At 48.2% G+C, this 13,074-nt stretch overlaps 1 protein-coding gene and 1 pseudogene across 4 annotated transcripts in view; both read left to right on the top strand.

Annotated features, from left to right (window-relative positions):
- Nucleotides 1-8,193, top strand: part of CBFA2T2 (CBFA2/RUNX1 partner transcriptional co-repressor 2) — a 178,614-nt gene extending 170,421 nt beyond the window's left edge. For all 4 annotated transcript variants that reach the window (XM_061208113.1, XM_061208112.1, XM_061208111.1 and 1 more), the window contains one exon: nucleotides 3,516-8,193. In XM_061208113.1, coding sequence (XP_061064096.1) covers nucleotides 3,516-3,815 — 300 coding nt within the window. In that variant the 3' untranslated portion in view covers nucleotides 3,816-8,193. The remainder of the gene's footprint in view (nucleotides 1-3,515) is intronic.
- A 2,160-nt stretch (nucleotides 8,194-10,353) lies between these two features.
- Nucleotides 10,354-11,193, top strand: LOC133104148 (ATP synthase subunit O, mitochondrial-like; annotated as a pseudogene).
- Nucleotides 11,194-13,074: the final 1,881 nt, after the last annotated feature.

Raw genomic sequence — 13,074 nt, 5'->3', positions numbered from 1 at the left:
ACTTTTATATCTATGTTTATGTCTTTCTCCAAAGAAAGAATGTAACATTTTGGCTAAGAGCATGAGTTCTGGATCTGGATTGCATGGTTTAAATCCCAGCTCTCCATTTATAGCATTGTGCTTTAAAGGAGCTAGAATTTTAAACAATGCACAAAGAGGCTTACAGGTGAGGCACACACCAGCATCCATCCCAGCAAACTTCCTTCCAAAACAGGGGCAGGATAGCAGGGCCTAAGCTCTGAGTAATTTTGTGTTGGACCAGGAGAGCTGATTTCCTTCCATTTCATTCAGAAAGTTCTACTTGACATCTAGAGGTATCCCTGGAGTTTTTCATCCGTCCTGTGAGAGGTGGTTTGGTATAGCGGAAGGAGCCCAGGAACCCTAAGTGCTAGTCCCAGTTCCCCTCACACTGGCAGCATACCCTTCAGGAGTCAGTCTCCTTCTCTGTATAGTGGGTGTGTAGCAGCCCCTGTCCTGCTGGTCTTATACTTTTTAGGAAGATATAATTAGATCATGGTTGTGGAAGTGGTTTTGTTTTTTTTTTAATAAATTTATTTATTTTATTTATTTATTTTTGGCTGTGTTGGGTGTTCATTGCTGTGTGGGCTTTCTCTAGTTGCGGCGAGCGGGGGCTACTCTTTGTTGCAGTGCACGGGCTTCTCATTGCGGTGGCTTCTCTCGTTGCGGAGCACGGGCTGTAGGCATGCAGGCTTCAGTAGTTGCGGCACGCGGGCTCAGTAGTTGTGGCTCGTGGGCTCCAGAGCACAGGCTCAATAGTTGTGGTGTACGGGCCTAGTTGCTCTGCGACATGTGGGATCTTCCTGGTCCAGGGATCGAACCTGTGTCCCCTGCATTGGCAGGCAGATTCTCAACCACTGTGCCACCAGGGAAGCCCCTGTGGAAGTGTTTTTAAACTGCAATGCGCTGTTTAGACAGAAGGGATTTTGTTATGTTGTTAACGACATAGGTGTGTAAGCTGTGGCAGCTCTTGCTCTTGCAGAACAGCTGCCTCCTCTGAGGCCAGACTGAAGCATCTCCCCTGGAATCCCTCAGGTAGAGGGATGAAGTGAGAGGTCCCTTTCTGTCCCCAGCCTGGATTTCCTGGCAAACATAATGGGCTAGCAGTTGACTATAAGATAGGAATCATTTCTCCTTTAGGCCAGATTTGAAATAAGGTCAGGGAGCTCTGGGATGGGTCCCAAGGATTTTGACAAGCCCCAGGTCATTCTGATACAGGTGTTCCCTGGGCCACTTTGAGTAATAACTGGCATAGACTGATGGCCCATGCTTGACAAAGGAAATTCTGGAATCCCATCTCTGACTTCCTTGGCCAGTAACTCAGAAGGTTCATAACCTTACCCATTAATTACAAAGGCCTTTTTGGCCACATGCATTGCTCCAGCTTTGACAAATGCTGATTTGAAGGGTGACTACCACAATAAACCTTTTGTCATGTTTCTTGGCAAAAAGGCTTTTGGTGAAATCAGGGAAAAGCCACAGAGACAGGGAATGTAAAGTGTCCTTTTCACCCTGGCTTCTCTGACCCTAACCACGTTGTTCCTGCATTTCTATGATCCCACCTCTGTGGGAGGCTGTTTATCTTGTTTTATTGTATCCCATCAATCATGTAATAAATATTTTAAATGTAATGGTGGCCAAGGTGAAAGCACCATTGGTTTAATACTGGGCCCCAATTTGAGATGTTCTTGCAGACTTGGACAGAGGGAGTAGAGGCCAATGTTTCCACAGCAGCCCCATGAAGGCAACTGAGTTCTTCCCCACAAGCAATAATGTTCTACCAAAGCATTGTTTGGAGTCAGCCTATCAGGCTCCAAAGTATGAAATTCTCTGGAATGCAGTTTGCTTGAGGATCTTTAATGATCCTCAGAATTACTTCTGTCCCGTTTTGGTCCTCCACTGTTGGTGTTGGCAAGGTTGGGGCGGTCCTTAGAGTGTATTTCCTGAGAAGCCTGTTGTGTTAGAAGGGAATCTGCCGTCCTTTCTAAGGCTTTTTGAAACTAAACTTGTACATTGGGTATAGTGGAGGCAGGCGGTCCAGGTTCCAGGCTTTGCATAGCCACGTGATCATTTTATAACCTCAGACAAGTCCCTGCCTACTGGCCCTCAGTGTCCCACCTATACAATGCAAGAGGTGGGCGAGGTGGCCTCAAGGTCCTTCTTAGCCCTTTTCAGTTGTTTTACACTTGAGCAAGTGTTCTGATTTCATTGGGAACAGTATCTTTCTTCTCTGAGTATCAGGCCAGGCCTCGTGATGGGCTTCTGCCATTCTGGAGAACTTGCAGGGGAGAGGGCAGCTGGCTGACTGATCAAGTCCTTCCTGACACCTAAGAAGAAAGCCTTGCTTTCCTGATAGCTTCACCTGACCAATGCCATAAGGCTTTTCTCTTATAAGTGGGTCATGGAGACCTCAAGTGCAGAACACTCATGTGTCACTAGTGAAGTCCTCACAGGAACCTGCAGGGAGGAGGGTACCAAGGGGCAGGTGCTGGGAGCTTTCCTCTAGGAAAGTGCAAAGAATAGTAGGAAAACTCCCTGATGTAGACCTCAGGGCCTTAGGTTCTAAGGTATTGCAGGGGGACTCCCACAAACAAGCCAGAAATATTCCCATGATCCTCAGCCCACCTCTGATGAGATACGTCACTGAAAGGAGAATGAGCACAGAGAGAGTAGCACAGCTTCCCACACTCCTGGTCACTCACCCAGGTCCTCTGGCAGGTGACTTTTTTAAAGATCAGGTGTTGTCAGTGAACACAACAACGGTCATTTCTCCATTGGGAAGGGCAAGGAAGAAAACTGTCTAAGCACCTGTGTGGTCTTGGAATAGATAGCTATGATGGGGGAACCCTGGGACAGAATTTGGTTTGGTCATTGAGGATTAAAATGTGAGTCAAGGGGCTTCCCTGGTGGCGCAGTGGTTAGAAATCCGCCTGCCAATGCAGGGAACACGGGTTCGTGCCCCGGTCCGGGAAGATCCCACATGCCGCGGAGCGGCTAGGCCCGTGAGCGACAACTACTGAGCCTGTGCGTCTGGAGCCTGTGCTCCGCAACGGGAGAGGCCGCGACAGTGAGAGGCCCGCGCACCGCGATGAGGAGTGGCCCCCGCTCGCCGCAACTGGAGAAAGCCCTTGCACAGAAACTAAGACCCAACACATCCATAAATAAATAAATAAATAAATTTATTAAAAAAAAAAAAAATGTGAGTCAAAACAATGAGTTGATGCCTTTAGCAGGACTTCCAGCTGCCCTACGATGTCTTCACATACCCCTCATCTCGCTGTCCCATCAGCCCAGGATAGGTAGTTTTCCTGTTGTACAGATGAAGGAAACTCAGAAAGCAGATTAACAGTAGAGGCAGGGCAAGCACAGGTGTGTGCAGCTCCAAAGCCCACTCTCTCCCCGTACAGCCCCACCTGCTGTTTTACAGTGCAGGTGACAAGTTATGACAAGCCTGCCCCCCAAGATCCTAGCAGCTAACAGATGCCTGTGTCTTGCAGAACTGCTGGAACTGTGGCCGCAAAGCCAGTGAGACCTGCAGTGGCTGCAATATCGCACGATACTGCGGCTCTTTCTGCCAGCATAAGGATTGGGAGCGCCACCACCGCCTCTGTGGCCAGAACCTGCACGGCCAGAGTCCCCACAGCCAGAGCCGGCCGCTGCTTCCTGGAGGGAGGGGCTCCGCAGCCCGGTCCGCCGACGGCAGTGTGCCAAGTCCAGCCCTGGACAAGACCTCGGCAACCACCTCGCGCTCCTCAACGCCTGCCTCTGTGACAGCCATTGACACCAGCGGACTCTGAGCCCCAGACTCGCTTCCCCCTGATGACCTCACAGCACGACAGACTCTGCACGGGAGGCTGGCTGCTTGAACCAATGCAAGTAGCTGTCGGGTCATCATCAAGAGAAGTGGAGGCAGGAAGACTTCAAGCCCCGGCAAACACTGCTCCCCAGCCTCTCCAGACACTTGCCCCAGTTTCCCGTCTGTGTCCTTGGGGGAAGTCATGTGCACACAGGCAGCTGGCTGGAGCTGCCTCCTCCATGGCTTCCTGGTTTGTTCCTTTCCCAGCTGAAGCTGGGATGGCCGGCCACTTTTCTGTGTAGCCCGCCAGCTCCCCTCCCTGCCTCGTGAGGCAGCAGGCTGTCGAATGTGCCCAGCCAGGCTGGAGGCAGCTCACCCCATGTGCTGTCCCCTACTCCATCGTCCTCCCACGGCAGAGGCCTGGAGACTGATAGCAAGCCGGGAGGAGGCCTCTCTCCCAAAGGGAGTTCCCCTTGCCCCTAACAGCTCCTTGAGCCCCATTTCCACCCTCAGCAGGTGCCACTGATTGGTCCCGTGGGGACTTGGGCAGGCAAAGAGCAGCACTCAGGACTCCCTCCTCGACCCTGCTGTTCAGACTTAAGATTCTCAGAAACCAGAGGAAAGAAGTCACCATTTCAGTAAAATCACCCATAATAAAAAATAAAACTTCCACCAAGCATCACAGATCATTTTGGACAAGATTTTCTAACCTGGCTGGCTATTTTAGTTTGGGACCCATTTTTTTTTTCTCTTATTTGATTTTGCTTATGCAGAGAATAGTTTTCAGCGCATGGATTGGTCTGAGGGAGAATGAGACTCAATTGTGGATAGTCTGTTCCCTCTGAGCATGTTGGCCAGACTAATATCATCACATTATTGAATGGATCATCTATTGGAAATGCAGAACCTTTTGTCACCACTTGGCTCTTTGCACAGTCATCTTGTTCTGTGTCCTTTTATCTCAGACCACGCACGTCCAGATCACTGCGTGGATCTTCTTCCCGTGGTCTCTATTTGGCGCCTCTGAAGCCGTAGTTGACCCACAGGATGCGATGTGGTGTGGCTACGACTTGCCTCACCAGTCAAGGCCTGGTCACTTCTGAGCAACCCTTTTGGACCTGAAGGAATTCTTCAAACCTTGTCATTATGTCCTATATCAATTTATTATTGGGCATACAATCTGTTTCCCTTCTCTTGTTTTGTTGGTACCTGCCTTCTTTGAGCTAAGAAAAGTTCTGTGAAATGTGACAACCATTTGAGAGAGCCTGACCAATTTTTCTTCCTGTCTTCAGGGAGTTTTCCAGCTGCTTACCTAGCTCTCCAAACATGACATCACCTATAGTCCCTTTAAAACGTTAGGAACTGCCACACACGTTCTTCGCTGTCATTCAAGTTTTATTGGGAGCCCAAGGACTCTGACCCTCCCCCACTCCACCTCCAAGCCTTCAGTGCCCTCTTGCAGCAAGGAATCCGTTAGGGTGGGCTTCCTCTCGCTGGCCCTTGAAAGCTCAGCTTTAGATGGCCAATTTCTGTGCATTGACCAGAGTGAATTGAAAGCTCTCAGTAAGGTATCAGCATAGGTAACATTGTCCTTACATATAGGTGTATCTTACTTTACGAACTTTAAGTCCCTAATTTACCTTATCCAAGGATTTTCTGTCTTAAAAGAAACTCAGAACAAGGCACCTTTAAAATACCTGGATTTCCGCTACATAAAGTAAGACATCCCCAGAGAAAGAATAACAGAATAGTCACTTTATTGTGGAACTCCTTAAGCTGCAGCAGTTGGGGTGTCCTGACTAACAGAGATGAAATCAGAACCCCAGACAGGAGTTGCCTACATTTCCCTGAGACATGGGATGTCCCCTGAGAGGAGGTCACTGAGCCTATAAACCTGTTGCAGCAAGAGGGTGTCTCGTGGTGTCCACTGGGTCTGTCCTCAGCTCCCTTTTTCATTGGCAAGTTGGATGAACACCTAGGCATGTTCTTTAAGTCTTCAGTGGCCACAGGACTAGCCAGGGTAGCTCAGGTTTTTTCAGGTTGGAATAAAGAGCCAAAACCAACCGAATACTGTTCCGTCAGGGCTTAATGTCAAGCTCTACAGGTAAGGTTTAGGATTAGTGTGCAGGTAGGTCCTAGCTGACTTTCGTGGAGTGTGGTTCCAATGACAGCTTAATTTTCAGAATTTTTGTAATGCTATTCTAAACGGCTTTGCTCATGTGCTACCCAGAGGCCAAGCGAAAAACTTAGGCAGTGTTCCACACTGCAGTTCAGATCTCAGGCCTTTTGCTGTATTAATTTTGGTCAGTTTCACACATAGGTTGCTAGGGCATCTGTCCAAGACTTCCTATTTAAATGTAAACAATCCCTTTCTCCACCTCCCGCTCTTCTGAAATTCTCCAGCTCTCTGGTTAGGAGGAGAAGGGACACTGTCTTGGGATGGGGTGAGGCGACTGGAGGGGCAGGGGTGAGTCCAGGTTCCCCACTTGGTTTCCCGTGTCTGCTGATAACCACTCCAGCTGCCAGGTTGAGGGTGCAGATTCAGGCTTCCCCCTTTCATTTAATTAGATTTAAAATATCTTAATATACTCAGACTGCTTAGAGGATCAACCTTTATAGTTTGAGGGGACAAAAGAAGACATAGTGGTGGTACTGAAGGTATTGTCAAGGCAGTCATAGGCTCTTCAATATTATCCTAGAAACCAAAAGCAGATGTGACAAGTGATGGGATATCATTGTCCTCTCCCAGGTGAGGAATGGTTGCAGGAGCCAGAGAAGACCAGAAGGGGCCAACATGGGAGCCGTCTTTAAATGTTCTGAGGGAAGCTTGAGGGCTGGATCCTCAGATCTTCAATCATCCTTTGGGGCCACACTGCCTGCACCAGGCCTGACTCCACCCAGTGGTGAAAACAGACTCAGGTTAGTTCTACCTGCTCAGGAATAGGCAGCCCTCCTCCTGAGCTGTGAGCACTCCACTTGGGAGCATCCTTGCTGCCCCCGGGATGGGCTCAAGCAGATCTGCTCAGGCACAGTCATGCAACCCTGAGGTCACAGCAAGTGCATCTTCTCTTAGACAGTGCTGAGTCATGTATGTCTCTCAGTGGATCTAAGACTGGAAACAAGACCCATCTCCCCAGCATGGGTCCATGCCTGGCATCGGCTGCAGTGGGCCCTCTGCAGTGTGGATGACCTTTGTACATCTGGGCCAGCTGGTCCACCAGGAGCTCCTCACTTCTTGGTGTCAACATGAGCATCCTCAGCTTCTACACAGAAAATCTACACTTTACTTTGTACAGCCTTGTCCCAAAGTCAGATTGATCCCCAGTGCTGTCACCTGCTTGCAAAGGGTAGACCTTGTTATGGGTAGTTCAGGAAGATATCTCAGCAAGTGGGCTTGAAGTTTCAACAACACAATTGGAATTGTGTGGTCGTGAGTTCTTCGGGATGAAAGCATAAATAATGACCAGGTGGCTGTTTGTCCTGGAAATTGTAGATGGGATTATGGATTGAGTAAATCATTTAAAATAGAACTCATCTTGGAGGCTTTCTTCAGCACTGGTTTCCAGGCTCCCAGGTCAATAGACCAAGCCAAGTTTCTTATATATATATATATTTTTTAAAAGCTATTTACAGAGAACTAGGTGGTGGCAGGTTTGAACCAAATGTAAGAAAAGCTAGAGAGACCTGGACTGTTCCAGCATGGGCCAGCCGGCCAGCTGTCGGGAAGGAGTCCTGCCTGGGGTGGAGTGGGGTGTTGTACAGGGCGAGCTGTTGAATAGGGCCCTTCCAACTCTGTCTGTAATTATTGTGAAACCAAAATGTTGACTCTTTGCCCACGTGCATTGACATGCTCAATTCCAAAGATGATGGTGCAGGCGACCTTTTCCATCATGAGCCAGGAGAAGGTTGAGGCCTGAGGGCGGACCTTGCATCCGCCCTTTGCCTCCACAGCCCCAGAGATGGAGCTTCCCCTGCTACCCCATCTGGTTAGACCCACAACTGCCCAGTGTACACTCGTTGATGCTTATACCAAATAGGGCATGTGCGGCTGGCAGCTGGCAGGGACAGCACCATCCCTGCACTGGAGTTGGCAAGAGAGAAGCAGCAATAAGCATTAGGCGAATGGCTGAAAGTGCCGTTGGGCTAAGAAGCTTTCGAAGTTCCTGATGAGGCTACAAAAGCTCCGTCCATAAAAGAAAGCCAAGATTGTAAATAAATCAAAAACTAAGCTTCCAAGCGTGGTTTTTTAAGGGGGATGATGAATGTGAAACCACCCACAGGATGCGGTAGAGTCGGTTTTTCTGTGCTTTGTCATTCTACTATGATAGGAACTTTTGTTACTTAACTCTGTGCATAACTTATTTAATGTACTGTATAAATGAACCAAAACTGTTAAATATGTATTTAGTTTGTTCTACTTAAAGTAGTCAATAAAAAGGCTATATTCCTTTTCTGACTCAAGCTGGAATGGGACTAGGAGGGAAGGTGGTGCATGTAGTTCTGTAAGACGTCCTGCCGGCAGGCTTCTGTGTCCCCTCTGCCTTGTTCCTCGATCTTCAGAGATGGGCTGGGGCTCCACTGGTTCTTGCTATGGCTTGAGAGCACCCAGGGGAATGAAAGCAGGAGGTACTGCTAAGAAGGCGGTTCCAGCTTCTGGACCTCTGGGAAGCCAAGTGCCAACAACAGCTACAGATAACTCCCAACTCCTTGTCAGCTCTTCACCATCAAGTGATCTTTTAATGAGGAAAATACAACCACAGAAAGTTTGAAAAATAGGGTAGTGGATCTGTAGGTACTTTTTTCTAATAACTTATGTTATTTCCTTCAACGTTTTTAACATACCTGGACTTGGGAATATTCATTCATTTCCTTTTTATACTGAAGCTAAATCATAAGTTCACTGTTGCCTTCGCATTTATTTGCTTAATGGTTTAATCAAGGCCATAATTTTCTGTTGTTTGTTTGTTTTGCTGTGCCATGCGGCTTGTGGGATCTTAGTTCCCCAACCAGGGATTGAACCCGGGCCCTCGGCAGTGAAAGCCCGGAGTCCTAACCACTGGACGGCCAGGGAATTCCCTCAAGGCCATAATTTAACTCTTCACCTCCTGTTGGGCAGTTGGATTGCTTTCATATTTTCCCTAACATACTGAAGTGAACATCTTCCTTAGCATGATTTATTTCTTTGGGATAATTTTCCGAAGTGGGATTTCTAGAACTGAACATTTCTTGGGTCCTTGAAGCCTGTGTTCAAATTGCTTTCCCTGAAAGCCCACCAGCTTGCTGTTCCTCCAACAGGACCCAAGTAGTACTTGCATGGCTCTGAGGTGGTCTGACCAGCTGTGACATGACACAGGTTGCTGCAGGCACACCTGTGTGTACCTGTACGTATGAAGTCTTGGGCTGTCAGTCCAGTTTCCTAACCAGTGACCTGAGGCCTCACTTCCCAAGGACCTGGCCCCAGCCTCACTCCTGTCACCCGAATACCCATCTCTGGCCTCAGCCCTAGAACTACTTCTGAGCAGCCTTGCGCAAGAGGCTTGTTGGCACCATCCGCTTCACAGGCCCCCAAAATGCAAAGGGAAGGGTTGGTTACTAGATCTCAGGGTAGGGAGGAGGATGACCTTGGCCTTGGCCCTAGAAGGCAAGGTGTGGGTTTAGCTGTTTCGTGCAGATGGTGCCAACTGCCAGTTTTTCTCAACAGCTGCCCGGCGCTGCAGTCCACCATTCAGCAATTACAGGATCTCAAGCCTCGTGACTGTCAGTCTAGCACAAAAGCATATTTGGTAGACAAGTCAACAATCCACAGTCTGCCTTAGCCCTGGAAAAATGATCCCAGGGACTTGGGATAATATAGTAAAATACCATGTTAAATTTGCTATATAAATAGGCTGAAATTTCTGCCATTATCATAAAACACCTGGATGCCAGATAAATTCTAATGAATTGACTTCTTTTGCTGAGGTCACAGATGAGAAAGTTTAGGAAATCCCCAAGGGACAGAAAAAAAGAGTAAGCTGAAACCACAAAGGTAGTTGGGTACAGTAGAGGAAAACTGCCTGGGGGCAAAAGAAATTCCAAGAAGTCAAGAGTTGGAGGGATTAACTGCCTCTAGGGGGACTGTGGCACTAAGCTTTGAGCCTGTACAAAATAGAGAAACAAAACGGGGACCTCTCCATAAAGCCAGGGCACTGGCTTTGGCCTCAGTGAAAAGGCAAGCAGGGAAAATTGACCTGTCTGCAAAGGGAACTGAGCAGAGAACATCTCTCTGGCCCTGCTGGAAGAAAGAGAAAAACTGACCAGAGACTACTCTTATGTCTGCTCTCTCCTGGAGCTGAGGTTCAGATTCTCATTACTCCAGAGGTCAAAGAATCCCTGGACTGAGAAATTAAGATGATTCCAGGCTTGTATCTCCTGGTATCTGGCAGAAGCAAAAATGCAAATCCTCCAGAGAAAAATATTAAAATATATTATTACATATCAACCAAGTATAAATTGTCCAAGATAGTTACTAAAGTTCATGTCCAAGCAAATGAGCCACTATGAGCAACAGTCAGCAGGAACAAAAAATTAACTCAGCTCTCATCAACTCAGGTTTGACCCACAGCCACCCAGGAGAAGAGGCTGCCCCAGCAGTGCCCAGGCTCTCCCGGCAGGTGCGATGCTTCAGCACATCTGTGCTCAGGCCGTTCATCCAGCCTGTGAGGCCACCTGTTCAGATATATGGTATCAAAGGTCGCTATGCCACTGCTCTTTATTCTGCTGCATCTAAACAGAATAAACTGGAGCAAGTAGCAAAAGAATCGTTGAGAGTAGCACAAATCTTGAAGGAACCTGAAATGGCTGCTTCTATTATGAATCCCTATGTAAAGTGTTACATTGAGGTGAAAAGCCTAAATGACATGACAGCAAAAGAGAGGTTTTCTCAGGACTTCCCTGGCGGTTCAGTGGTTAGAACTCCACGCTTTCACTGCCAAGGGACTGGGTTCGATCCCTGGTCGGGGAACTAAGATCTCCCAAGCCGTGCGCGGCACGGCCAAAAAAAAAAAGGTTTTCTCCCCTTACATCCGGTTGGATCAATTTGCTTGCTGAAAATGGTCGCTTGAACAATACCCCTGGAGCCATAGTTCTGACTTTTCTACTATGATGAGTGTCCAGAGTGGAGAGGTACCTTGCAGTTACCACTGTACCTCCTTTAGATGAAGCCACTCTTGCTGAATTAAAAACGGTCCTGAAGAGCTTTCTAAGTAAAGGCCAAGTGTTGAAACTGGAAGTTAAGATTGAGCCATCAATCATGGGTGGAATGATTGTCCGTACTGGAGAGAAATATGTCTTCAAAAACCAAGATTCAGAAGCTGAGCAAAGCAATGCAGATTTTCTAAGTGTTGATTGTCTGTCAGTGAAAATTCTTAAACTTGGAGCAACAATAAAATGCTTCCCGAACAGGAAAAAAAAATTGATTTAGACCCCTGGGACTTCAATACTGTTATTATCAGATACAGATAATAAAATAACTATGAAACCTCTAAAGACAGTGCTGGAAAAAAATTAGCAAAAAGTAAGAGACTAAGGCAGATTTGAAGATAGAATTCTAGAAATTACAATCATTGAAATAAATAGTGCACTATTGAATGGCAGATTAGATGAATTAAAATGAGTGAAGCATTACTGTATGAGAAGGAGATGGAAAAAAAGGAAAGAGTTGTTCCTTTTGGAAGGCAGGTTTCGAGGGAAGAGCCCTTTCAAATTTTACCAAGGAGGCTGTCAAGAAACTTACTGACTCAGTATAAAGGGAAATAATTGGCCTGAGATGATACAATCTCAGAATGAGCAAACATGCATCTATCTGAACTCATCCTGCCCGTCTGTGCTTGTTTCTGGTGCTGGAATTTCAAGGTAGTGAGTTGGATGTATCCCCTCCTCCACATCCTCTCTCCCAAGACCATCGGGGAACCAGCAACAAACCACCCCCCATTCTCCAGGGCGGCTTCACTGCTTGGTGCCGGGCGCCCTCTTGTGGACAGAATCAGACCTGCTACCTCTGCTGCCTCCATCCACAAGCCAGATTCCCATCCAGAGTGCACACCCCAGCACCTTTTGCCTTCCCCTTGCACCAACCTTTTCTGAGGCTGCCTATCTGCCCCATGAATTCAACTGACTTTCTCTGGGTGCCTCCTAGGGAGTTGCAGAAATGATGAGTACTCAGCACCCGCACCACCTACCTTCCGAGGGGTGAGCTCTGGAAAGCCCACATCAGATCCACCCTCCACCTCGTGCTGTGCTTCCATGGCTCTTCTTGCTGCCCCATCTGCCATCCTGCAGCCCCAGGGCTTGGCCTCACTCCCTCCTTTGTTAAAGCTGCCACCGTCCTCCAGCGTTTCCATTACCAGAGGATGCCTGAAATTTTGCTCAGCGATGTTCACGTTTGATGGCAAGTAGCTCTTGGTACCAGAGAGTAGATCCAGTTGTGTGATTCAGAGCAAGCACTTGCTTGCTGAGCTTCTGGTTCTTCATGTGTAAATTGGGGATGCTAATGGTGCCTACACCACTGGGCTGTTCTGAGGTGAAATGTGATCATATGGGAGTCACCCTTAGCATAGGGCTTAGCACCCAGGAAGCCCCTGTAAACAGAGGCTGCCATCACAACCTGCTTTTCTTTCTCTCTGCCAATATGTGATGTCCTTGAGGATTCACCTTTGTCCCAGCATCCCGCTGGGAGCCTGATGTCTTCCTCAAGTAGTATTTGTTTTGAGAATAACTTTTTTTTTTTTTTTTTTTTTTTTTTTGCCGCACCGCGTGGTATGAGGGATCTTAGTTCCCCGACCAGGGATCGAACCCATGCCCCCTGCAGTGGGAGCGCAGAGTCCTAACCACCAGACCGCCAGGGAATTCCTGAGAATAACTTCTTGAAGGCCTTTTGTTTCGACCCATCAGGGTCTGTGTTAAGGGGATTTGGTGTGCATATTTCTCTCTGAGAGCAGGAGGGCAGTGGCAGCCACCTAGACTGTTGCTGTCTCTCCAGCACCTGGCCTGGCACTGACCCAGTCCCTAGGACAGGTTTTGATGTGTGCAGGTGAGTCACCAGCACAGGTGGGAGGAAAGTGAGGAGGCAGGTGCAGGGAGTGGGTGAAGGGGTAGAGGTGGCAGCTGGCAGAAGGAGCCAGGATCTCCCAGCTTCAGTACTCTGCCTGTCCTTGACCTGGGTGCTGTCACCAGCCCTGGACATTTTGCCATCCCCGGCACCTGCCACAGAGCAGGTGCCC

This window comes from Eubalaena glacialis, chromosome 13 (genome assembly GCF_028564815.1).
Source record: "Eubalaena glacialis isolate mEubGla1 chromosome 13, mEubGla1.1.hap2.+ XY, whole genome shotgun sequence".
In the NCBI taxonomy this organism is placed as follows: Eukaryota; Metazoa; Chordata; class Mammalia; order Artiodactyla; family Balaenidae; genus Eubalaena; species Eubalaena glacialis.
The sequence above is the reverse complement of the archived record's forward strand: the minus strand, read 5'-3'. Positions and strand labels throughout refer to the sequence as shown.